General features: G+C 39.2%; 1 protein-coding gene across 8 annotated transcripts in view; it reads left to right on the top strand.

The window, feature by feature from the left end:
• LOC128210465 (glutamine--fructose-6-phosphate aminotransferase [isomerizing] 2-like) overlaps window positions 1-12,433 on the top strand; it is a 35,309-nt gene extending 22,876 nt beyond the window's left edge. For 5 of the 8 annotated variants that reach the window (XM_052914865.1, XM_052914842.1, XM_052914816.1 and 2 more), the window contains 5 exons: window positions 186-314; window positions 1,590-1,628; window positions 2,378-2,539; window positions 6,081-6,141; window positions 10,012-12,433. In XM_052914865.1, the coding sequence (XP_052770825.1) occupies window positions 186-314; window positions 1,590-1,628; window positions 2,378-2,539; window positions 6,081-6,125 (375 nt within the window). In that variant the 3' untranslated portion in view covers window positions 6,126-6,141; window positions 10,012-12,433. Of the gene's footprint in view, window positions 1-185; window positions 315-1,589; window positions 1,629-2,377; window positions 2,540-4,952; window positions 5,115-6,080; window positions 6,142-10,011 lie in introns of all 8 variants that reach the window. The other 3 variants (XM_052914850.1, XM_052914823.1, XM_052914835.1) reach the window with 2 other exon arrangements.
• Window positions 12,434-25,887: the final 13,454 nt, after the last annotated feature.

The raw sequence follows: 25,887 nt of genomic DNA, 5'->3' as shown, positions 1-25,887 counted from the left end.
TTGATGACTAGCCTAATCACTACATTCACCTATGAGTTATTGACGTTTAATTATAGAAATGTCTTGAACACAATTAATTTTTTACTCAGGTGACCGATAGGGGGGCATCTTGGCCGTCTTGCTCTAAAATGATATCTTATAACTATGTCACTAGCAAACTAAACATGTCATAAAATCTTCTTCAGAAAATCAAGGAGCTGACCTACATGCATTCAGAGGGCATCCTGGCAGGAGAGTTGAAACATGGCCCCCTGGCACTTGTAGACAAATCCATGCCAGTACTGATGATAGTCACCCGGGACAAAGTGTACAAGGTTTGTGGTTATTCTGGAGTTGACCATTTCTGTAGTTATTAAACAGCCTTCAGGCTCAGGTTGACAAGGCAATGCCATTGCTGATTAGTTACTTGGGATAACGTGTACATGGTCAGTGATTCGGTGATTGTTCAGGTGTTAATTAAACAGTCAGTTTAATTGTTTGCCATTACAAAAATATGAAACACAATACCCTGGCAGTGTTGGTCAAACCTGGAAACAGGTGTACAGGGCAAATGGTCATTCTAATTAAATGGTCAATTGAGGTATTGATATTAAGTGTTGATTAGCTGGCACTAAGAATTGTATTTATTGACTCCTAGTACAATCTAGATGGTGAGAGTTGTCTTGTGGTATTGATTTCTGCTCTCATAAAGAGACCACCAGTGCTGTTTTCTCCCCAGGTAACAGACTGGCTAGTGATACATATCAGCTGATATCAGCTCATTATGTGAGACAACTACTGAAAGACGATATATCATAACCCTGATTAACTGATTAAGACCTTGTGTAGGTTGAACATGTCTGGTTAAAATGCAGTACCTTTCTACCCTCCTCTTGTTAAATACTTAGTAATATTAGGTCAAGCCACGTATTACTGTTTTTTGTCAAGCCTACTTGCTGTGGACAAGAAATAGTTGTCACAATGGTGGTTCCATGCATGTGCGTGCATCTGTCTTTACTGACTTTGTCCGGGCTCTATCTGGATGATGCATTAAAGGGTTTTAAAAAAAAAATGCCATGAAAGTTCACAAGTCCAAGGTCTGCATGCCAAAGATCAAGGTTAGAGGTCAAAGTTGAAATTATTCTTTTCTGGGCTGTGTCTTGACCAAGCATTATAGGATTTTGAAAAAAAATGCCATGAAGGTTCATTGCATGATAAGTTGGCATTTTGAGCTCAAGACCTGGATCTGTACCTCAAAGGTCAAGGTTAGAGGTTTAAGTTCAAATGATCCTTGTCTGTGCTGTATCTAAGCCATGCATTATAGGTTTTTCAAAGAACTTGCCATGATGGTAGGAATGTTTTAAATATTCTTTTATATATATATATGATATTTTGTGAAAATACCCATATGTTTTATGTTTTGTATTGCAATTGCATAGAGAGCATTATGTCTGGGTCAAAGGCTCTTTCAGTGGGCTCAACATGTTGCCATTTAGCGTCTAGTTCTATTTATTTGTTATTCTGATTCATAGCCTGATGTAACATCTACAACGATTAAGGAAAAGTTCTGAGGATTTACTCATGTATTTTTTTGTCATTTTGCATTCCAGAAGTGCTTGAATGCTCTGCAGCAAGTGAAGGCTAGACATGTAAGTCTTTTTCCTCAGTGTTCTTATATGTTTTAAAGAAAAAATAAAATAAATGACACTATATCAATACAATTCGTAGCTTTATAAAATAGTAACTTGATTGATATAATTTAATCATTTATTCTCCATCATAAGAGGTCAATTAATTTTGTTGTAAACTTATTACGGTGATTATGTTCTGAAAACATGCGTGTAATATATCTTTGATTGCAGGACTAATCACAAGTCAGTCAGTTTCATTTGAACTAATTCCTCTAAATGAAAACATTTAATTTGCAAACTCCTCCACTATGATGATTGCATGTACACAGTAACAGTATAGCTGATGTTTTGTCTTTATTTGTTTGCATTGACTTGGCCAGTTTTGCTATTGATTGCATCATTGTATAGCATTATAATAATTCCTTTAAAAAACATTGCAGACCATTACAATATGTGTTTAAGAATGCAAGATAAAGTTTAAAGCCTATTTTGTCTGATGTGTAATTGTGCATTTAAACTTTTTCGGTAATTAATAGGTTTTTATTCAGATAAATATTGATGTTTTGCAACTTACTTAAGTCCATCTCGATGACAATATTTCAAGCAAGTGGTTTTGGCTTTGTATAATCAACAAATTATTATAAATTTCAGTTATGCAAACTTTCTGAAGTCATTTACAGGCGACAAAATACTATATTATTAATTAAATTTTAAAAAACCAGGCCCAGATTTCAGCTATCACATTGCATTGATGATATACATTGTAGGGTGACCCTGTGATAATATGTAACATTGACGACAAAGAGACAATCGAGATGGCCGAGAGGCACATCCTGGTGCCCCACACCATTGACTGCCTCCAGGGCATTCTAACTGTGATCCCCATGCAGCTCATGTCCCTACACATTGCCACACTGAAACAATATGACGTAAGAGCCACCCTCTGGCGTCCACTGCCTCTAGATGTGCTAGGCTTGTGTAGAGGGCACTTCTTGCTAACTTTTTTTAGATGCGGTGTCAGTGACTCACTCCAGAGCAGTAGTTCAGTCGACACACAGTGCCTCTATAGAGCGGCATTCTCGTTTACATGCTCATATTATGCATGTGATGTCCTTTCATTTCTAACAAATAACTTTAACCATGATATATAATCAAGAAACAGAATGTGGTTTGTTTGCTCTTTAGCTCACCTGAGCACGATGTACTCAAGGGTGAGCTATTGTGATAGGTGACTGTCTGTGGTTTGTCGTCAACATTTACTTACTCATCCATTATGCCATTTGCAACCAAATTTCACAGGAATGGTCCTCTTCCAGACACCTTAAAATAAAATGGTTCAATGTAGAATTCTGGTTGCCATGGCAACCAAAAGAAAAAAAATTCTACTCAAAAAAAGCTAGCCAGAATTCAAAATAATTTCACAAAAATGTTTCTTAGATGGTCATTTATTGAATTCCATCAACCCATGTTCGTTCGTTAAAACCTTTGCTGACAGGGTTTGGGGTTAGAATACACTAAATGACTATATTCTATTGTTAATTTATTAAGGTGCAGTTTTAGTAAGAAAGACAACTTGCCTAGAGAGTTGATTGGATCAGGCAAAAACTCCCATTTGAAATCCTCTTTGGAACTGCATGTTCAAATTATGCCCCTGGGGTTAAAGCTGACCCAGCCCCAGGGGTCTCAGGTTTTCTGTATATATTGTATAGTAAAATCTTTGAAAATCTTCTCTGAAATTCTGAAATTGCAAGGCACTGGCCCTTGATATTCGATACATGGCCTTCTGTAGTGATTATTTACAAAGTTTGTTCAAATTATGTTCCTGGGATCAAATCTGGCTCTGCCCCATTGATCCCAGGTTTTTCTATATACCGGTTCTGATATAGTAAAATCTTTGAAAATCTTCATTGAAACCCCATGGCCCAGACCCTTGATATTTGATAGGTAGCCTCATGTAGTGGTAAGAAATACCTACATCCATAGCAACAAATGACAGCCTCAGTAACTAATGACTTCCATAGCAGCCTAGGACTTTCTTATCAACCACTTACTAACTAAGCAGCCAGTGATTTTCTTAGCAACCAATAACTTCCTTAGCAACAAATTACTTCCTTTCCAACCACTATCTTTCCTAAGCACCAGCCACCTCCCTTGTAACCAATGATTTCCTCTGAATATTATGACTTTCTAAGCAACCATGGATGTGCTTACCAAATACCTTCATCCTATCAACCACTGACTTCTTTAAGAATAAATGGTTTTCTTGGCAACCAATGATTACCTTATCAATAACCTCTTTTCATAGCATCCAACTACTTTTTTTTTCAACCATTGACTTTCATAGCAACCATTGATTACATGAGCAGCCAATTACTGCTTTTACAACCAATGATGTCCTTAGCAACCACTTTTTTCCTTAGCAACAACCTACATCGATATCGAGCAATGACTTCCTAAGCAAACATTGACTTCCATAGCAACAGTCGGCTTCCATTGCCATCACATCCGTTGCACCTGGACCCAACCAGATTACAATGTCTTGACTGTCCTAGAAATAATTCCCATTACAAGGACCAACCTCCTTATAATACATCAAATAACTCTGCAACCACCTACTGCATAGGCAGGCAACAACATCCTTGATAACCACTGACGTGTTGGTCATTTTAATCAGGTGAGCGATATAGGGCCATCTTAGCCCTATTGTTTATAATAAAAAGAAGTCATATTTAATCTAAATGATTTTTATAATTTATGTACAGTACTAACATTTTTTTAATCTCATAGCTTGATGTTTTGGTATCTGGCATTGTTTGAACATTGCATGGAGTACCATTTTTTTAAAGCTCATGGAAATCTGACATCTGCATACTATTCAAACCACTTATATATCTTAACAATACTTGCACTGAAATGCAGTCTGCACTTTGTGTAATCCAAATGTTTTTTTTGTGATGTTGTTTACCCAATTAACCCGCTTGTTAGCTAGTTTGTCTGGCTTTGCCATTTTAGACAGAAATTCCTTAAAAACAATACCCCCAGTTTATGCCTTCCTTGTATATTTAACACCCCTAGTGTTGAAACCCAATACATGCTAGTATAGATGATTCCTTGCTGGTATGTATGTATTCATCTCTTTTTCCTGACTGATTCTGACTGGTTCACAGAGCGTCATGAATGCAGGTTAATAATTACAGCTTTCTAGCAAACTGATCCAGACTGGTTGAGAAACTTGCCTGAAATGCTGACCTTACCTTAGACTGTGTCATGCACTCGAATTCACAGAAGGAGAAACAAGTCTTCTTGAGCCCTTTACTGGAGGTGTCATACTCTCATTTCTAGGGTCGGCCATATTTAATATGTACGGAAGGTGATGATGAGCCTGGTCTGCTGGGGTCACGTGTGATACCCGTGCCTCACACAGTGGACTGCCTTCAGGGCGTCCTCACTGTCATACCCATGCAACTGCTGTCCTTCCACATGGCTGTGCTCCGCGGATATGACGTAAGACAGACTCTCATGGGCCCAGTACAAGAGGGACACAGAAAAATTAAGACCAAGAGATTAGGAGAAATCAATTAACAGGATTGTACTTCAGAGTGATGATGCTATGCGTACCAGATTTATTACAATAAAACTTATGATGAATGAGAATGGACAAGTATAACAGAAGATTGATTTATAATAAATCATTTTTTATGATTACACAGGGATGTCTCCATCATTTGATACTTGAATGAATAAACAAACATATCAAAGTATCAACTCATATAAATAAACAATATAAATACTGAAGTGTTAGTCCAGGCATTACTTATATCAATTAAGTGCTACCGGTTCTCTCTTGTACTGGGTTCCCACATTGTTGTCAGCATGTTGTGTAAGTATTCATGATCGCATCACAGACTGCATCAGTGAGACTGGACCACCAGTCTGAAGGTTTTGTCACCTCATTGTTTTAACTAGTTTCAGTTTCTGTTCCTTGATCCTATGTTCATTTCCCATCCTCCCCAAATGTTAGTGGTGTTCAGTGTACCAGATTTCGGAGATTTTTTTCAGGATTAAAATAAAAAAAAATGTTTTATTTTTTAGCAAAAGTTATAAGTTTCTTTAGGAACAACTGGCAAACAAGCAAACTACCGTACATGTATAGTATACATCCTCCAAGTTTTGTGTATAGTTCGATATTTTGTAACACATATATTTTAAAAAATGGTTCATGGATTATTACTGACATTAACCTACTAACCTCTAAAAATATTATAACAATTGTAAGGAAAAGTATGCAGTGTTTTTAGGTTAAAATAATGTTGATTTTAATATTATATTTAATTAAACATTTTAAAGAAAAATTGTGTACTTTTATTGCAAAAAAACTAGCAAAGGCTATGATATGTTATACTATAAGCAACCAAAGTCATTACATTTTCAATATGTGAAATCATGCGTGCATCTGCTGTGGTTTTGTAGGTGGATTGTCCGCGAAACCTCGCCAAGAGTGTGACAGTGGAGTAACCAATCATTGCTACATGTAAGGCATCGTGGCGTGTGAGGCATCATGGCTGTCTTTAATAGAATATTGTTTGCAAAGATATGGACAGGCATCATATATTTACCAGAGTGTTCTTTCATATCAAAGGTTCTTTCATATCAATGGTTACACCAAACTGATTGTATCAACATGAAGGTTGCTGCTTCAGTTATCTCGCAACAAAGAAGCTTTTGCTTGTAAATCTAAAGCCTTAAATGTTTCTCTTTCAGAAATAATCTGTTGATTGCAAACAATATGTCAACTAAAGATTGCCAACCAAAAGCAGTGTGTGTGTTTGTGTGTGTTCTATCCATGTAATAACTGAGTTGTATCTGTGCTAGCTCTTGTGTTAGATTGTTAGCAGTGTTTTGTTCAAGTGTGGTAGACAAAGGTATGCTGGGGACATTCCCACACATTCTAACCTCTCATCCCATCTACCCTCATGTTGATGTATAGCAAAACTTGTATATGTACATTCCACAGCATTATTTAAAACTTAGATAGATAGATAAGGTAGTGAATGCTTTTTAAGAACGTTGCTTACTGGATAACTCTTTCTCCCACTTAAGATAAGTAGATCCAATAATTTAACCATGCTAGAAATCTTGCCCACAGGCGAAGATGAAATGCCCGTATGGAACTTCTTTTTAATGGTCACCACATTGAAGTTACTTCCCTTGTTAAAGACAGTCATCTGTAGCATCATAGAAACCTTGTCTTGTGGCAATATTTAGAATGCTAATTAACTATTTCTCGCTTCAAATGTCACCATAAAAAAGTTTTCACGCACCTTTCATGAAATAATGCTCCACTCTCATCAGAACTATTTAAAGACCACTTTGACTATTAACATAATCTGAATCAATGCGCGCATATCCATGACAACCATGAGTTATCAAATATCCATACGCATTATTTTCACAACGCACAAAAGAGTTCCAGCAAAAAATACATTTTTACTTAATTTTGTTTAACTGAGGTGGGAGAAAGAGCATCTTCCATAGCCGCTCGTGTAAGATAGGTTCATCCCGACCCTACGCTCGGGTCGGGATGAACCTATCTTACACTCTCTGCCATGGAAGATACTTAATATTCCTGGATGAATTTTCAATGAGTTTGAGATACTGTGAAATGTACATATCATTGGTTACGAGATATACCAATAAGCTGCCATTCACCAAGTAAATATTGCAATGCAGTTTCAATGGAATATCTTTTTCAAAACGTTTTCTTCATGTTTCTACATAACAACTGTAAAATAAATATTGAGGTGACGGAGCAACATTTTTGTTCGGCTTTTGCAGCAATGGTTAGTGTTGATAGGAGTACAACATTTAAGCTGTTGTGTTACTGTTAGTAGGTGACCCAATATGGGATATATGGGGCAAAGGAAACTATATCAGCTGAGAGTGAAGCTTGAACGTGAATGTTCACCTACAAACATTGTATCGTATATATCACGTGGACAACCTTTTTACATTGATCAAGGATTTTTTTTCATTTTTTCATCTGAATTGGAATTTTTATGCCCCCCCCCCCCCCCCCCCCCCCCCCCCCCCCCCCCCTTCAAAGAAGAGGGGTATATTGCTTTGCACAGTCATGTCAGTCAGTCGGTCGGTCCGTCGGTTGACCAAATCTTGTCAGAGTGATAACTCAACAATTCCTGGACGTATGGTCTTAAAACTTGACATGAAGGTTGGGCCTGACCAGTAGATGACCCCTAATGATTTTAGGGCTCATCAGGTCAAAGGTCAAAGTCACAGTGACCTTTAATGGTAAAATAATTTTAAAGCTTGTCCGAGTGATAACTCAACAATGCCTAGACCTATGGTAATCAAACTTGATATAAAAGTTGGGCATGACCAGTAGATGACTCCATTTGTTTTTGGGGGTCATCGGGCCAAAGGTCAAGGTCACAGTGACCTTGAATGGTAAAAGGTTGTCCGAGTGATTACTCGACAATGCCTGCACCCATGGCCCTCATACTTGACTTTGAGATTGGGCCAGACCAGTAGATGACCCCTATTGTTTTTGGTGGTCATCGTGCCAAAGGTCAAGGTCACAGTGACCTTGAATGGTAAAAGGTTGCTAATGAGATAACTCGACAATGCCTGCACCCATGGCCTTCAAACTTGACTTGGAGGCTGGGCCTGACCAGTAGATGACCCCTATTGTTTTTTGGGGGTCATAGGGCCAAAGGTCAAGGTCACAATGACCTTGAATGGTAAAAGGTTGTTCCAGTGATAACTCAACAATTCCTGCACCCATGGCCCTCAAACTTAACATGGAGGTTGGGCCTGACCAGTAGATGGCCCCTATTGATTTTAGGGGTCATTGGGCCAAAGGTCAAGGTCACAGTGACCTTGAATGATAAAAGGTTGTCAGAGTGATAACTCAACAATGCCTACACCCATGGCCCTCAAACTTGACTTGGAGGTTGGGCCTGACCTGTAGATGACCCCTATTGATTTTATGGGTCAAAGGTCAAGGTCACAGTGACCTTGAAAGGAAACTCGACAATTCCTGGACTTATGGTCATCAAACTTGACATGAAGGTTGGGCCTGACCAGTAGATGACCCCTCTTGAGGTTAGGGGTCATCAGGCCAAGGTCAAGGTCACAGTGACCTTGAAAGCAAACTCAACAATTCCTGGACGTATGGTCATCAAACTTGGCTTGAAGGTTGGGCCTGACCAGTAGATAACCCCTCATGACTTAGGGGTCATCGGGCCAAGGTCAGGGTCACAGTAACCTTTAATGCAATAAAAGTTGACAAATATTCTCCCAGTGATATCTCAACAATGCTTGAACCTATGATCATCAAACTTGACATGGAAGTTGGGCCTGACCAGTAGATGACCTTATTGATTTTAGGAGTCATCGGGTCAAAGGTCAAGTTCACAGTGACCTTGAGTGCAAAAATGTTTCGTGTGATAACTCAACAATGCCTGCACCCATGGCTCTCAAACTTGTCTTGGAGTTGCGTCTGACCTGTAGATGACCCCTTATGGGTCAAAGGTCAAGGTCACAGTGACCCAGTGACCTTGAACGAAAAAAGCTTGTCTGTGTGATAACTTGTCAATGCCTGCACCCATGGCCCTCAAACTTGACATTTAGATATTTGGTGACCAGCTGATGGCTCCTATGGATTTTCCTATGGATTTTGAGGTCAAAGGTCATGGTCATAACACACTCTATCCTCACACTTTGAATGGTCATAATCTTAAAACTGCCTTAACGGCATCCAATGTCAGTGACAAATCAGCTGTCATTTTGGTCCATGCATATTTCATTCAATTGTCCATATAATCCTGACAACATGGCGCTCAGGGGGGGGGGGGCATAATGTTTGACAAACATCTCTTGTCACCCATTGGGAAAATATGGGGTCACAGTATGGCAAGTCCTGAATCAATGGCGCTGTGTCATTCATGTTGGAAGCGTGATATATAGACGTATTGCTCTTTTCATCATCTTAGGTTGAGTCAAAGAGGGCAGTTTGTTCATGGAATAATTCTGCTTAAATTAATGCTTACTTTTCCTCATGTATGTATGCTTGTTTGCTCTATGTTTCCTGTGTTGCATACCTTTGCTAGGTTTAGCACTAAATTCTTAGCTCTTTTTGTTAGTATTTTATCATTTTTGCATTTTTTCTTTATATCAATGAACATTTCTTCATAATTTTATTGTCAAATCAGATATCCCATGTACATTTCTTGAAAATAAAGATTGCTTTTATTACGTATCAGAAGTACACAATTTCTCTAGTTACTTCAATAAAACACATGTTTGCATACTCTACCTAACTAATTAAATGTATTATAATGATCATTTCTCAATTTTGAATTACATTACTTATGTGTTATTGCAGGTTGACCAACCACGAAATCTGCTGAAAGTTCACACTCACTAGTTTATAGACACTGTGTTACCTTGGGGACCAACCATCACCATAGCAACACCAGTCACGGTAGCATCACCAGCTGGTTGACACTGTTATGGAAACCAACAACACAGCTCATTGTTTCAATAGATGGCAATCATCATGACCTTGTCGTTTTACATATGAATTTGACATTTTGTATGATGTATTACTTCACCTTCATCTTCAAGCTTGTTATTTAATGGTTGTAGAAATATATTGGAATGAATCTCTCATCAATATAAAGAACTGTGCAATTGATGTCTTAATGTCAAAACAAGGTGTCCATCTAAACCAATCAGAATTGTTTGTCATTGATATAAAGTATGATCAATTCATTTGTGATAGCAAAAATAGTATTGTGTGCCTTTTCTAAACTTAACATTATCTAGTATACAAAAATATGCTATCATTTGGGGCTCTTATCACATCCTGTGATGGTTCTAATAATATTATGTGTAGTGTTGTAAAACTTGCAATTATGGTATTAATGTTGTGAAAAAAACACTTTATGCCTATAAAAACAGAATCTGTTACCAAAACTTAATTCAAGTTACTTCAAAAAATCTAAATATAATAGATTTATAAAATTAGGCTTGCAGTAGTATCAACTGTTATTTTACATGAAATCATTGGCAATATAATAGATGAACCTTGGAATATTCCATGATTTGCGGTATCACATATTGTCAAGTATTGTAAAGGTAGCTATCTAAAATATCTCACTGAATATATCTCAGCAGCACGTTGTGTTCACATGGAATTTTTTATGGCAGCCAAAATTGTAATACCTTATGTTTAGTGCATATATTGCAGTTTTACGGTATTGTTTCACATGGACATATTGCAGTTTTACGGTATTGTTTCACATGGACATTTTGTGCCATTTTGTCTGTGTGTCATTTTATAAACCTGTTAGTTATCTGTGTCGCTTAATGAGTTGTGTTGTTTTCTGTTTTAGTAGCTGTACAACCGTGATATATCTTATTCAAGAAGTAACCAGTGATGTTTTATTTTATTTAACATAGTATTTATTTTTATTATTTTATTTCATGGTCCTTCTAACCTGTTATATATTATGTTTTGTTTAGCATTCGTTGTATAAAGGTCTTTTCCAGCTACAATTTCTTGGTAAAAAGTTACGAATTGTCCCAAGTATAAATCTAGAATCATTTTCAGAAAAAAAATAAGTTTTAAAATACTTATATTGCCTTCTCAAAAGGTGTGTGTGTAAATAATTGAAACATTCTTTAGTCATATTTTCAGCAATTTTCAAGGTCAATGCTTTGAACTAAGGAGATTTACAATAAGATTAAAATATTCAGTTTTATCTCGGACTCGGGCCTTTCTTGTCTTGTTGAAGCTTTTTGATATTTATACAAGACACTTGGAATATTTGGGAGACATTGGGCTGATTGTTCTAAACATTTAAAGTTAACAATTTTGTTAACATCATCGTTGTTAACTTTCAAGTCTTGACTACTCTGGAAGTGTAATGGTTTCTGTGACTTGCGACTTGCTGAATTTCTAACATGTTTTGAGACAACTGTTAGAGCTGTACTTGTTGTGTTCAAATATATGAGCACCTCAAAAAAAAGTTCATGTTTAAAAGTCAACAATAATGTTGTTAATCATGTTGTTCTGAACAATATCTTCACTGCATTAGACAGAGGGGATGAATTACGAGGGCATGAAATATGTAGGTCTCTCCTGGTATTTGCTCACATGTGTAAATAAAAAGATGTGTAAATTAACAATAAGAATGTTATTAATACATCTTCTGAACATCTCTTGCTTGGTATTAAGTTTTAAACATAGCATCAATTCATCCTTCATTCTTAATTAGTCTGTAGATATTTCTCCAAGTGGGTTGGTATTTTTGCATTAACAATCATACCATAATTTGTGTTAACATTTTATCATGAATTAATATTTTTTTGCCTAGATATGTAGATAAATAAAATTTCATACACTGATTCCTGGTATCACCTGGATATATTGCACTGTTGTATATTTGGGCAAACTAATGGCATTTGCCATTTTGGCATTTTATACGTTGTATTGACACATGGATGCTGTATATACATGTTGTTAAATCTAATCTCTTCTTCACTTCAAAATATGCTGCGCTTTGGCAAAATAGTTTTATGAAACATTTTGTTATTGTAACAAGTACTTTGCTTAAAAAATGTTGTGCTTCGGCAAAGTAGTTTTAAGAAACCTTCTGTCATTGGAACAAGAACACACATGTATGCAGACATTATTGAAGTTATAATCTTGGATAGTAGATATGGTAGAAAATATATTTGCATTATATATTATTGATAAAGGTCATTGAAGATATGTTCATAAAAATAAACAGTAAAGGAAATGTGTGTGTATATTTTATGGCGAACCCCTTCCGAGTAGTTCTATGCTTTATGATATAACTAGCTTAGTTTCATCTAGGTTATACCTTAGTTGGCAGTCAGCCAGAAATGGTAAAAAATAGTTTTTGGGGATATTATCATTGATATATATTATTAAGGCCTCAAAGACTGTGTTCAACCTTGCCCTTTAAACTGGGGAGTTTCAGGTGGTAAAATATAAAAAATAGGTACGTATTTTTGCATTTGTCCTGAAGATATAATGTACACTCTTTCACGTTTAAATAAATCGTCAGTCATATCGTGTTCTTGAATGGTAAAAATATACTTAACATACCACATACAATATGCGAATATAATTGTGTCATGGTTAAGACAACATTGAATTATATCTGTACATTACTCATACAAAATCATATCTTATATTGTAAAACAAGAAAACTTGAATTTGATTGCATGAAAAGTTGACCGTTCAGATCGCTGTCGAGTGTAGAACTAATAACCACGAACATCATCCCGCCTAAATTGCCAACCAATAGCCATTGGTCACCTGACTTTTACACCCGATTAGACCGCGCACTAATATTTGCACGCCAAAATGTACAGACAAAAGTTCTGCGCTATTCTACGTAACGCGCAGAACTAGTATATACTGACAGTCCATGTCAGTGAATATCTTTTATTTTTTCCACTATGGGTACATTAAGCCCAAACTGGCATTTCGTAACCTTTCCATTTCGGAACCGCTCAATCTTGGTAAGTTCGTAACCATTGTGCTTGTCGATACGTTACCGTTAAGAAATCAATTGCTCATATGGTAACCATCAGTTAACGAGGTGATAAATGGCACACTTATTTGTCAAAATTGTATATTATCTTTTAACCCTTTCTCTGCCATCGCTGGTTAAACCTAATGACGTTGCCAAACGTGAATATATCGCATTTCAATAACGTTAAATTATACGTAAGGTTCCTTCGTTCTAGGTGGTTCTTAGCCACAATAGCCGTTGATGTGGTAAACGTATACGTAAAGATCTTTCGTTCTAGCTGGTCCCGGGCACAATAGTCGTTGATGCAGTGAAAGTATACGTTAAGATCCTTTGTTCTAGCTGGTCCCGGGCACAATAGTCGTTGATGCGGTGAAAGTATACGTTAAGATCCTTTGTTCTAGCTGGTCCCGGGCACAATAGTCGTTGATGCAGTGAAAGTATACGTTAAGATCCTTTGTTCTAGCTGGTCCCGGGCACGATAGTCGTTGATGCGGTGAAAGTATACGTTAAGATCCTTTGTTCTAGCTGGTCCCGGGCACAATAGTCGTTGATGCAGTGAAAGTATACGTTAAGATCCTTTGTTCTAGCTGGTCCCGGGCACAATAGTCGTTGATGCAGTGAAAGTATACGTTAAGATCCTTTGTTCTAGCTGGCTCTGGGCACAATAGTCGTTGATGCGGTGAAAGTATACGTTAAGATCCTTTGTTCTAGCTGGTCCCGGGCACAATAGTCGTTGATGCGGTGAAAGTATACGTTAAGATCCTTTGTTCTAGCTGGTCCCGGGCACAATAGCCGTTGATGCGGTGAAAGTATACGTTAAGATCCTTTGTTCTAGCTGGTCCCGGGCACAATAGTCGTTGATGCGGTGAAAGTATACGTTAAGATCCTTTGTTCTAGCTGGTCCCGGGCACAATAGTCGTTGATGCGGTGAAAGTATACGTAAAGATCCTTTGTTCTAGCTGGTCCCGGGCACAATAGTCGTTGATGCAGTGAAAGTATACGTTAAGATCCTTTGTTCTAGCTGGCTCTGGGCACAATAGTCGTTGATGCGGTGAAAGTATACGTTAAGATCCTTTGTTCTAGCTGGCTCTGGGCACAATAGTCGTTGATGCGGTGAAAGTATACGTAAAGCTCCTTCGTTCTAGCTGGTCCCGGGCACAATAGCCGTTGATGCGGTGAAAGTATACGTAAATATCCTTCGTTCTAGCTGGTCCCGGGCACAATAGTCGTTGATACGGTGAAAGTATACGTAAAGATCCTTCGTTCTAGCTGGCTCTGCATGGGCACAATAGTCGTTGATGCGGTGAAAGTATACGTAAAGGCCCGGTCACACCGCCCGAACTTTGTTGGAGCGTTCTTTGAACGGTAGGGAGAGGGGACCGAATTTCGACATCGCTCGTCACCGCGCACAAAATGGGAAAAAAGTCGAAAACAAGGGCGTTGCCTTAGCGGTGCACCGCTGAAGCCGGCGTTGCTATAGCGTTGGCTTAACGGTAGCGAGCGGTAGCGAGCGTTGGTTTATTCTGGTCCCACTCCGACACCTCCATACCAACGCCAAACCAAAGTTCATCACCGCAATGGATCGCTGCTTCAACGCCCGACACCGTTCCAGCAATCCCGTGTCCGCTCGTAAAACGCTTACAACCGCTCCACCAAAGTTTGTGCAACGTTTAATCACCGCCCGGGCAAAGCTGGCGAAGCAGCGGTGGTCCAGCGTTCAAGATTTCTGCGTTGGCCTAGCGGACCCAAGCGTCCACGAACTTGCGTCTAGCGGTGCCAAACTTTGACTGGGCGTTGTTTGAACGGTGGTGAACTTTGCCGGAGCGGAAAATTGCCCGCTCCTCACCGCTCGCAATATTTTGTGCAGCTCAAAACTTTCGGAGCGGTAGGAAGGACCATAAGCGGTGGCCGAGCGTATACGGCGTTGCCTTAACGGGGGCCAACTTCTGGTGAACGGTAACGAGCGGTGATGATTTTTTTTTCCCCGCTCCAGGAACGCTCCAGCAAAGTTCTTGCGGTGTGACCGGGCCTTAAAGATCCTTCGTTCTAGCTGGTCCCGGGCACAATAGCCGTTGTTGCGGTGAAAGTATACGTAAATATCCTTCGTTCTAGCTGGTCCCGGGCACAATAGCCGTTGATGCGGTGAAAGTATACGTAAAGATCCTTCGTTCTAGCTGGTCCCGGGCACAATAGCCGTTGATGCGGTGAAAGTATACGTAAATATCCTTCGTTCTAGCTGGTCCCGGACACACTAGCCGTTGATGCGGTGAAAGTATACGTCGTAAAGATCCTTCGTTCTAGCTGGTCCCGGGCACAATAGTCGTTGATGCGGTGAAAGTAAACGTAAAGATCCTTCGTTCTAGCTTGTTCAAAATAGTCGTTGATTTGGTGAAAGTATACGTTAAGGTCATTCGTTCTAATTGGTTTCGGGCACAATAGCCGTTGATGCGGTGAAAGTGTACGTTAAAGCCGTTCGTTCTAGACGGTTCCAGGCCACGCTAGCCGTTGATGCGGTGAAAGTGTACGTTAAGGTCATTCGTTCTAACTGGTTCCGGGCACAATAGCCGTTGATGCGGTGAAAGTGTACGTTAAAGCCATTCGTTCTAGATGATCCCAGGCCACGCTAGCCGTTGATGTGGTTAAAGTATACGTTAAGATCATTTTGTTCTAGATGATCCCAGGCCACGCTAGCCGTTGATGTGGTTAAAGCATACGTTAAGATCATTTGTTCTAGATGATCCCAGGCCACGCTAGCCGTTGATGCGGTAAAAGTATACGTTAAGGTCATTCGTTCTAGACGATCCCAGGCCACGCTAGCCGTTGATGCGGTGAAGTTGTACGTTAAGGTCATTCGTTCTAGATGGCTCCAGGCCACGCTAGCCGTTGATGCGGTGAAGTTATACGTTAAGGCCATCCGTTCTAGACGGTTCCAGGCCACGCTAGCCGTTGATGCGGTGAAAGTGTACGTTAAGGTCATTCGTTCTAACTGGTTCCGGGCACAATAGCCGTTGATGCGGTGAAAGTGTACGTTAAAGCCATTCGTTCTAGACGATCCCAGGCCACGCTAGCCGTTGATGTGGTTAAAGTATACGTTAAGATCATTTGTTCTAGATGATCCCAGGCCACGCTAGCCGTTGATGTGGTTAAAGCGTACGTTAAGATCATTTGTTCTAGATGATCCCAGGCCACGCTAGCCGTTGATGCGGTAAAAGTATACGTTAAGGTCATTCGTTCTAGACGATCCCAGGCCACGCTAGCCGTTGATGCGGTGAAGTTGTACGTTAAGGTCATTCGTTCTAGATCGCTGCAGGCCACGCTAGCCGTTGATGCGGTGAAGTTATACGTTAAGGCCATCCGTTCTAGACGGTTCCAGGCCACGCTAGCCGTTGATGCGGTGAAAGTGTACGTTAAGGTCATTCGTTCTAACTGGTTCCGGGCACAATAGCCGTTGATGCGGTGAAAGTGTACGTTAAAGCCATTCGTTCTAGATGATCCCAGGCCACGCTAGCCGTTGATGTGGTTAAAGTATACGTTAAGATCATTTGTTCTAGATGATCCCAGGCCACGCTAGCCGTTGATGTGGTTAAAGCATACGTTAAGATCATTTGTTCTAGATGATCCCAGGCCACGCTAGCCGTTGATGCGGTAAAAGTATACGTTAAGGTCATTCGTTCTAGACGATCCCAGGCCACGCTAGCCGTTGATGCGGTGAAGTTGTACGTTAAGGTCATTCGTTCTAGACGGTTCCAGGCCACGCTAGCCGTTGATGCGGTGAAGTTATACGTTAAGGTCATTCGTTCTAGACGGTTCCAGGCCACGCTAGCCGTTGATGCGGTAAAAGTATACGTTAAGGTCATTCGTTCTAGATGATCCAATGCACGCTAGCCGTTGATGCGGTGAAGTTATACGTTAAGATCATTTGTTCTAGACGGTTCCAGGCCACGCTTGCCGTTGATGTGGTAAAAGTATACGTTAAGATCATTTGTTCTTGACGGTTCCAGGCCACGCTAGCCGTTGATGCGGTACAAGTAATTATATATCAATGCAGTAAAGGTATACGTTAAGGTCCTTCGTTCTAGATGGTTCCGGGGCACAAAATTTGTAAATGATAGTCGTTTTCTCCTTTTTTTCTGCTCGATGTCGAGCGAAGAGGGGAGCAGCTCTGCCTCATTAACCTGCCGAGCCTGATGTTGGAGTTTCTTCCCTTTGACCATGAGAAATTTTAATTTTATTCTTCCAATTTTATTTATTTATGATAGTCAACTTTTTCACTGTCTTTTATTTGCATTTACAAATGTAACGCGTACTGAATGTATGTTATCTTTATGAGACTCGCCCTTGTTTTAGGACCGAAATATAGTTTTCCCGGTAATGCATATGAAAACAATTATTTAACACTATTTTACTCTATGATATCGAAAGTACAGAAAAAAACTAGTATAAAAACATTATTTTGGTTTTAGTGGGCGAATCCACGCCGGTAGAGTCAAGGAAGAAAATAGAAAAACCGACACTTAAACCACTTGGTCACAAGGACTTATACAACAGGAATGGATATTTTGACCTTTAAACAATGCATTGATAACATCAGGTAACGGATAATGGCAATAAACCAATCACTCAACAACGAACCGCTGAAACTCGGTAGTAACGCTATAGACAATTGTGGGCTTCAGACACAATATTGGAGCAAATATCAACTTTTTCTGAAGGGTTCAAGCTGTCAGTATCTAAGTTTTAACTGACTCCTAACGATTTGCCACATGTATTGCCAAGGTCGTGGGTGCAAGGTTCTATCACATATAGAATAGTTCAAGGTCAAGGTCATGTGTGCAAGGTACCATCACATATAGAGTGGTTCAAGGCCAAGGTCTTGGCTGCAAGGTTCCATCACATTCAGAATGGTTCAAGGCCAAGGTCATGTGTGCAATGTACCATCACATATAGAGTGGTTCAAGGCAAAGGTCATGTGTGCAAGGTACCATCACATATAGAGTGGTTCAAGGCCAAGGTCATGTGCGCAAGGTACCATCACATATAGAGTGGTTCAAGGCCAAGGCCATGTGCGCAAGGTACCATCACATATAGAGTGGTTCAAGGCCAAGGCCATGTGCGCAAGGTACCATCACATACAGAGTGGTTCAAGGTCAAGGTCATGTGCGCAAGGTACCATCACATATAGAGTGGTTCAAGGCCAAGGCCATGTGCGCAAGGTACCATCACATATAGAGTGGTTCAAGGCCAAGGCCATGTGCGCAAGGTACCATCACATATAGAGTGGTTCAAGGCCAAGGCCATGTGCGCAAGGTACCATCACATATAGAGTGGTTCAATGCCAAGGCCATGTGCGCAAGGTACCATCACATACAGAGTGGTTCAAGGTCAAGGTCATGTGCGCAAGGTACCATCACATATAGAGTGGTTCAAGGCCAAGGTCGTGTGCGCAAGGTACCATCACATATAGAGTGGTTCAAGGTCAAGGTCGTGTGCGCAAGGTACCATCACATATAGAGTGGTTTAAGGTCAAGGTCATGTGCGCAAGGTACCATCACATACAGAATGGTTCAAGGTCAAGGTCATGTGCGCAAGGTACCATCACATACAGAGTGGTTCAATGCCAAGATCATGTGCGGAAGGTACCATCACATACAGAGTGGTTCAAGGCCAAGGCCATGTGCGCAAGGTACCATCACATATAGAGTGGTTCAAGGCCAAGGCCATGTGCGCAAGGTACCATCACATATAGAGTGGTTCAAGGTCAAGGCCATGTGCGCAAGGTACCATCACAGATAGAGTGGTTCAAGGCCAAGGCCATGTGCGCAAGGTACCATCACAGATAGAGTGGTTCAAGGTCAAGGTCATGTGCGCAAGGTACCATCACATATAGAGTGGTTCAAGGTCAAGGCCATGTGCGCAAGGTACCATCACATATAGAGTGGTTCAAGGCCAAGGCCATGTGCGCAAGGTACCATCACATATAGAGTGGTTCAATGCAAGGTCATGTGCGCATGGTACCATCACATATAGAGTGGTTCAATCCAAGGCCATGTGCGCAAGGTACCATCACATATAGAGTGGTTCAATGCCAAGGCCATGTGCGCAAGGTACCATCACATATAGAGTGGTTCAAGGCCAAGGCCATGTGCGCAAGGTACCATCACACATAGAGTGGTTCAAGGTCAAGGTCATGTGCGCAAGGTACCATCACATACAGAGTGGTTCAAGGTCAAGGTCATGTGCGCAAGGTACCATCACATACAGAGTGGTTCAATGCCAAGATCATGTGCGCAAGGTACCATCACATATAGAGTGGTTCAAGGCCAAGGCCATGTGCGCAAGGTACCATCACATATAGAGTGGTTCAAGGCTAAGGCCATGTGCGCAAGGTACCATCACAGATAGAGTGGTTCAAGGTCAAGGTCATGTGCGCAAGGTACCATCACATATAGAGTGATTCAATGCCAAGATCATGTGCGCAAGGTACCATCACATATAGAGTGGTTCAAGGCCAAGGCCATGTGCGCAAGGTACCATCACATATAGTGTGGTTCAAGGCAAAGGCCATGTGCGCAAGGTACCATCACATATAGAGTGGTTCAAGGCCAAGGCCATATGTGCAATGTACCATCACATACAGAGTGGTTCAAGGCCAAAGTCATGTTTGCAAGATAATTCAGTTCAAGCATTGGGTAAATAGTGCACGTATGTTTTGTGAACTTATTATTTGATTGGCAACTGAATATTATGTCTTCAGCTCATGGTCATTTTAAGGCTTAACTCGTTTTCCTTGATATTGTCCTGGTATGTTAATCATCGTCATACAACTACTTTCCATTGGCAAGGCAATGTGTACATGAAACTTGTACAATCATCTGCTACTTGAAAGACAAATAACAAGTGATGTTAGTTCAGGTTTGACATTTATAACAAGTATGATCGTAATTTTAAACAATAAAGGCTCTAAATACAATGTATAACAAATTTCCGGCATTGATACATTGTATAATGATAAAAAAGGAAAAATGCATGATATTTGCACTTCACAAATGAAAACAATAAATTCAAACTGTAAACTCAGATACAGCAGCTAAATTCGAATAAACAATAACAACAAAATACAAGAAGTTACCAGCCGTTGTAAGTATTAATGAAATCATACAAATGACATTGAGTTACAATTATGGGAGGGGGTGGTGGCATTTTTCAAAACATAAGTGAAAAAGAAATAATTGAAGGAGCAGCATTCAGATTGTATATGAAATAATGAAGTAGCAGCATTCAGATTGTATATGAACTATTAAGTAGCAGCATTCCGATTGAATATGAAATATTGAAGTAGCACCATCAAGATTGTATATGAATTGTATATGAAATATTGAAGTATCAGCATTTAGATTGCACATAAAATATTGAAGTAGCAGCATTTAAATTGTATATGAAATATTGAAGTAGTAACAATTAGATTGTACATGAAATATTGAAGTAGCAGCATTCAGATTGTATATGAAATATTGAAGTAGTTTTAATTAGATTGTACATGAAATATTGAAGTAGCAGCATTTATATTGTACATGAAATATTGAAGTAGCAGCATTTATATTGTATATGAAATATTGAAGTAGCAGCGTTTAGATTGTATATGAAATATTGAAGTAGCAGCGTTTAGATTGTATATGAAATATTGAAGTAGCAGCATTTAGATTGTACATGAAATATTGAAGTAGCAGCATTCAGATTGTATATGAAATATTGAAGTAGCAGCGTTCAGATTGTATATGAAATACTGAAGTAGTTTCAATTAGATTGTACATGAAATATTGAAGTAGCAGCATTAAGATTGTATATGAAATATTGAAGTAGCAGCATTCAGATTGTAGATAAAATATTTAAGTAGCAGCATTCAGATTGTATATGAAATATTAAAGTAGCAGCATTATGATTGTATATGGAATATTGAAGTAGCAGCATTAAGATTGTATATGAAATATTGAAGTAGCAGCATTTAGATTGTACATGAAATATTGAAGTAGCAGCATTCAGATTGTATATTAAATATTGAAGTAGCAGCGTTCAGATTGTATATGAAATATTGAAGTAGTTTCAATTAGATTGTCCCTGAAATATTGAAGTGGCAGCAATTAGATTGTATATGAAATATTGAAGTAGCAGCATTCAGATTGCAGATAAAATATTTAAGTAGCAGCATTCAGATTGTATATGAAATATTAAAGTAGCAGCATTCCGATTGTATATGAAATATTAAGTAGCAGAATTCCGATTGTATATGAAATATTGAAGTAGTTTCAATAAGATTGTACATGAAATATTGAAGTAGCAGCGTTCAGATTGTATATGAAATATTAAAGTAGTTACAATTAGATTGTACATGAAATATTAAAGTAGCAGCAATTAGATTGTATATGAAATATTGAAGTAGCAGCGTTCAGATTGTATATGAAATATTGAAGTACCAGCATTGAGATTGTATATGAAATATTGAAGTAGCAGCGTTCAGATTGTATATGAAATATTAAAGTAGTTTTAATTAGATTCTACATGAAAAATTGAAGTAGCAGCATTAAGATTTTATATGAAATATTGAAGTAGCAGCGTTTAGATTGTATATGAAATATTGAAGTAGCAGCATTCAGCAGCGTTCAGATTGTATATGAAATATTAAAGTAGCAGCATTCAGATTGTGTATGAAATATCGAAGTAGCAGCATTCAGCAGCGTTCAGATTGTATATGAAATATTGAAGTAGCAGCATTCAGATTGTATATGAAATATCGAAGTAGCAGCATTCAGCAGCGTTCAGATTGTATATGAAATATTGAAGTAGCAGCATTCAGATTGTGTATGAAATATCGAAGTAGCAGCATTCAGATTGTTTATGGAATATTGAAGTAGTTGCATTGAGATTCTAAATATGAACTAATGAAGTAGCAGCATTTAGATTGTGTCTGAAATATTGAAGAAGCATTCGGCTTCATTCAGGGGGACATGTGCTCTCCCTGTTCGTAGAGGACATTAAACTCTTCATTACGACACCCCATAAGTGGACTATTGATCAAAGAAGTAACTTAACTCCTACTTGTGTATGACATGGCCGTTAAATAAGGGGATCTCCAGAAGACTGAAAGAGTATTGTGAAAAATGGGGCCTAGAAGTAAACATTCACAGGCAAAACAAAGATCATTGTTTTTAAGAGGATAGGTCGTTTGAGAAAAAGTGAGAAACGGTCATATGGCAATATAAGTTTAGAAATCGTAAACGAATTCAATTACCTAGGCATACTGTTTATGTAAAACGGGTCGTTTACTTCAAATCAAAATATGTTATCTTGTCATTTTACATACACAATAAGTCATAACCCATGTTGTTTCTTTACTCACGGTAACTAATACTTAAGCTTTGTACTCTTTACGTAAATCACAGTAAGTTTGAAAATAGCGTCGGGTATTTATCTGTACTCATAAACAGATATAATTTAAACTTGGAGCTAGACCATTATGCGCTATTTTAAACGGGGGAACATAGATGAGACAGCATCATGATTGTTGCATTCATTATTGTAACCATGTAAAGTGATGTATTATCGCCCTCCCATTAGCTCGCATGGACAAATGCTTGTTTGGGGGAAATACTGTATCAGTACTGTACCGATTTTTGGACCATCTATAACGGGTGTCTATAGCCTTTTAGTGTATTTGTAAAACAGATAAAATGCTGTTGTTTATCAACTGTTTATACAAATCAAGAATATTGAGTACAGCACTTGAGAAGTGAACTAAATTATTAGATATTTTGAAATCTACCAATGAATGGCCAAGTCTAAGTTCGCACAAGCCAAGTCCTAGGTAATTTGACCAATTACAATTCTGTGTGAAACTGACCTTTTGCATACACGTCGGCTTCTTTTGATCAACTTATTTTGAAGTATATCTTACTTAAAGCCTAAATTTGCGTTATCAATTAAGTCACAGGTGGTACTCCGCATAAACTTCTCTAGTGAGATCCAGACCCAGCCGGAAAACGGTTTTGTGTCGATTTTGGTGGAATTTTGGCCAACTTTGTAAGTGCTTTAAACGAGTTCACGAGTTTTCCAGTATGGTGACCTATATATTGTTTGTTGGTGTACGTGTTCCCAACAACTCTCAATCAAACTATATAGTAATTAAAAGACCGAAGGCGGGCATCTGTACGCTGCGTTGACTGCGCTATGTTTCATCTAAAATGGTGATAAAATGGTAAAGTTATCTTTGTTTAAACTCTTCATTCGAAGCAAAATTTTGCCTTTTCATGAAGCATTTTTGACGCAATGAATCATGTGGTATACACACACTAGCTGGCCGTGGAGGAAATAAATAGTCGATCTGTCTTCTTCTATCATTTTAAATATAATTATAAAACGTTTTCGGGGGAGGGCACCATGATCAACTCTCGGCGTTACTTTGAAAGCCTGTTTTTGGAGAGGCCAATTGGACACGTTTTGATTTAGTCACTCGCCCCACGCCCCATACGTCAAATCTTGTATTAACCCTTACGGTGGAAGGATGTCTTCTCCTCCTTTGGGATCGGAATCCGGAATTGGGGCAGGTATACGAATATACGTTAGTGGTGGTGAAGGGGGGGGGGGTGACTTAGGGGCGCAACCTTTTGACATGCACCCCTCCCTCCTAACCGAAATTTATAGGGTTTGAAATGCTAGAAGGTGTGTGTGTGTGGGGGGGGGGGGGTACCCAAGTAATGTTTAAAAACAGAATATCCGTTAATTTTTAACTGGAATACAGAATACCGCTTAAAAATACTTGGTCAATACTGCTTGAATTTCTCATATCTTATTCCAATCGCAGCCCCTCCGGTCATTTCTTACAGACGAAAATGAGTATACACTTACCATGTATATTAGTATACCGAGCATGCTATATGGGCATATGCATTTTTGTTATTTAAGGATGCAAGACAAAGAGTGAACTCATGTGGCGGATCCGTGGTCTTGAGGTAACACACTTGACTATCAATCCAGGGGTCGCAGGTTCGATCCCCCGTCGCATCACTAAAAAAAATAATCGTCTTCCGGGAGGGACGTTAAATGGGGGTCCCGGGTGACAGTGCTATACACTGGTGCACGTTAAAGAACCAGGGTAGCTCGAACCAGGGTTACATTCTGTCTGTGCACTATGCTCCAAAACCCTAAAATGACTAACAATCTTAACGGAGCACTCGCCGAATGGGCAAGGCCCGAGTGCGAGTATAAATAAGCTTACACACCCAAGTGAACTCATTTCCCGTTCTTCAATGGCTACGTTGAACTAAAATTCAGCCCAAGCAAGAACAAGTATTTCGTTTAAATAATGTAATGTGCTCCATCCGCCCCCATCGTCCAATTTTATTTTTTTACTTTTTATGTCTATATCGGAGGGAAGACGTGTATGTCAGTAATGTATAAGCTTTTATTCTTTTTAGAGATATGTATACCATGTTCTCAATCCAACTGATAATGAGATATTACTTTTAATGAGCTTCGGTTCTTCTTGGAGTATGTTGTTAATTATCGGTTCCAGGCTATTCCAATAATCTAAGATTTCATTTCCTTTGAATCATCATAACTAGCAACTGGTCCTGAATTTTAGTATCTTTATATAGGGATTGAAGAACTGTCGCAGAGCTTGGAACCTTTGAATGCCCTTCCGATGAGCCAAATGATAATTGCAATCGGAACACCTTGGCCAGTATTCAACTTGAATTGTCTATTTCGAAGCTTGCCGGAGATTGCCGAGTTGTTACGAATGATGATAATTGGTCTAAAAGTGCTATATTGGTCAGTACATTTTGTGTATGCATTCTAAGAAAACGGTGCCAGGGTGACGAATTATTTGTAAAAGCATTTTTTGTTTCTGTTATTCATGTTTGATTGTTTTTACATGAAGTCTTAATTTAGTTTGCTATTTAAGTGGAATCCGGAGTCGTGACCGCCAACTGAAATGGCCCCGGCAAAACCCGGCGTACCAATATACGGTAGGTGGGGAAGGGGACAATCTCTAGTTGTGCTCTAAGTTATCAAATGAAAAACGTCGGTCTATCTCGTGTAGAGTTGCGGATCCGTGGTCGAGTGGTAAAACACTTGACTGTCCATAAAGGCTTCGCAGGCTGGAACCGGCACTTATAACACAAAAATAACCGTCTTCAATGAGAGTCGGTAAACTGGGTTCCCGTCATGATAACAGTGTCGGCATAATTATGATATTAAAAGTTAATGAACCAGAGGCCGAACTTTTACCAGGACTAATGTACATCCCGCATGTGCACTATGGCCCACATCCTAAGAAGACTATCGCTCGGATGAATTCCCGTGGAGTTGTGGCGTATAATAAGCGTAACTCCCGCTCCATATTATATCGTACTGACAGTACACATCTGAAAACAAAACACACGATAACACGTATCATGATTTATAGGTCCGTGAAGATAACGATGAAACACAGTCAGAACTTCTGAAAATGTCAATTCATAGTCTATTTCATTACTTTAACATGTACATTTTTTCAAATACCCAATTTAAAAAAAATAGGAAACAACACCGCATAACCCAAATCCCCCTTATTTTAGGGACATTAGCCTCACGGCCGAAACGCGTGAAGTAATGCGCTGAGAGTTATCCGCTCTTACTCAGTCCGTCATCCGGGT

Source organism: Mya arenaria, chromosome 2 (genome assembly GCF_026914265.1).
Source record: "Mya arenaria isolate MELC-2E11 chromosome 2, ASM2691426v1".
Lineage (NCBI taxonomy): Eukaryota > Metazoa > Mollusca > Bivalvia > Myida > Myidae > Mya > Mya arenaria.
The sequence above is the reverse complement of the archived record's forward strand: the minus strand, read 5'-3'. Positions and strand labels throughout refer to the sequence as shown.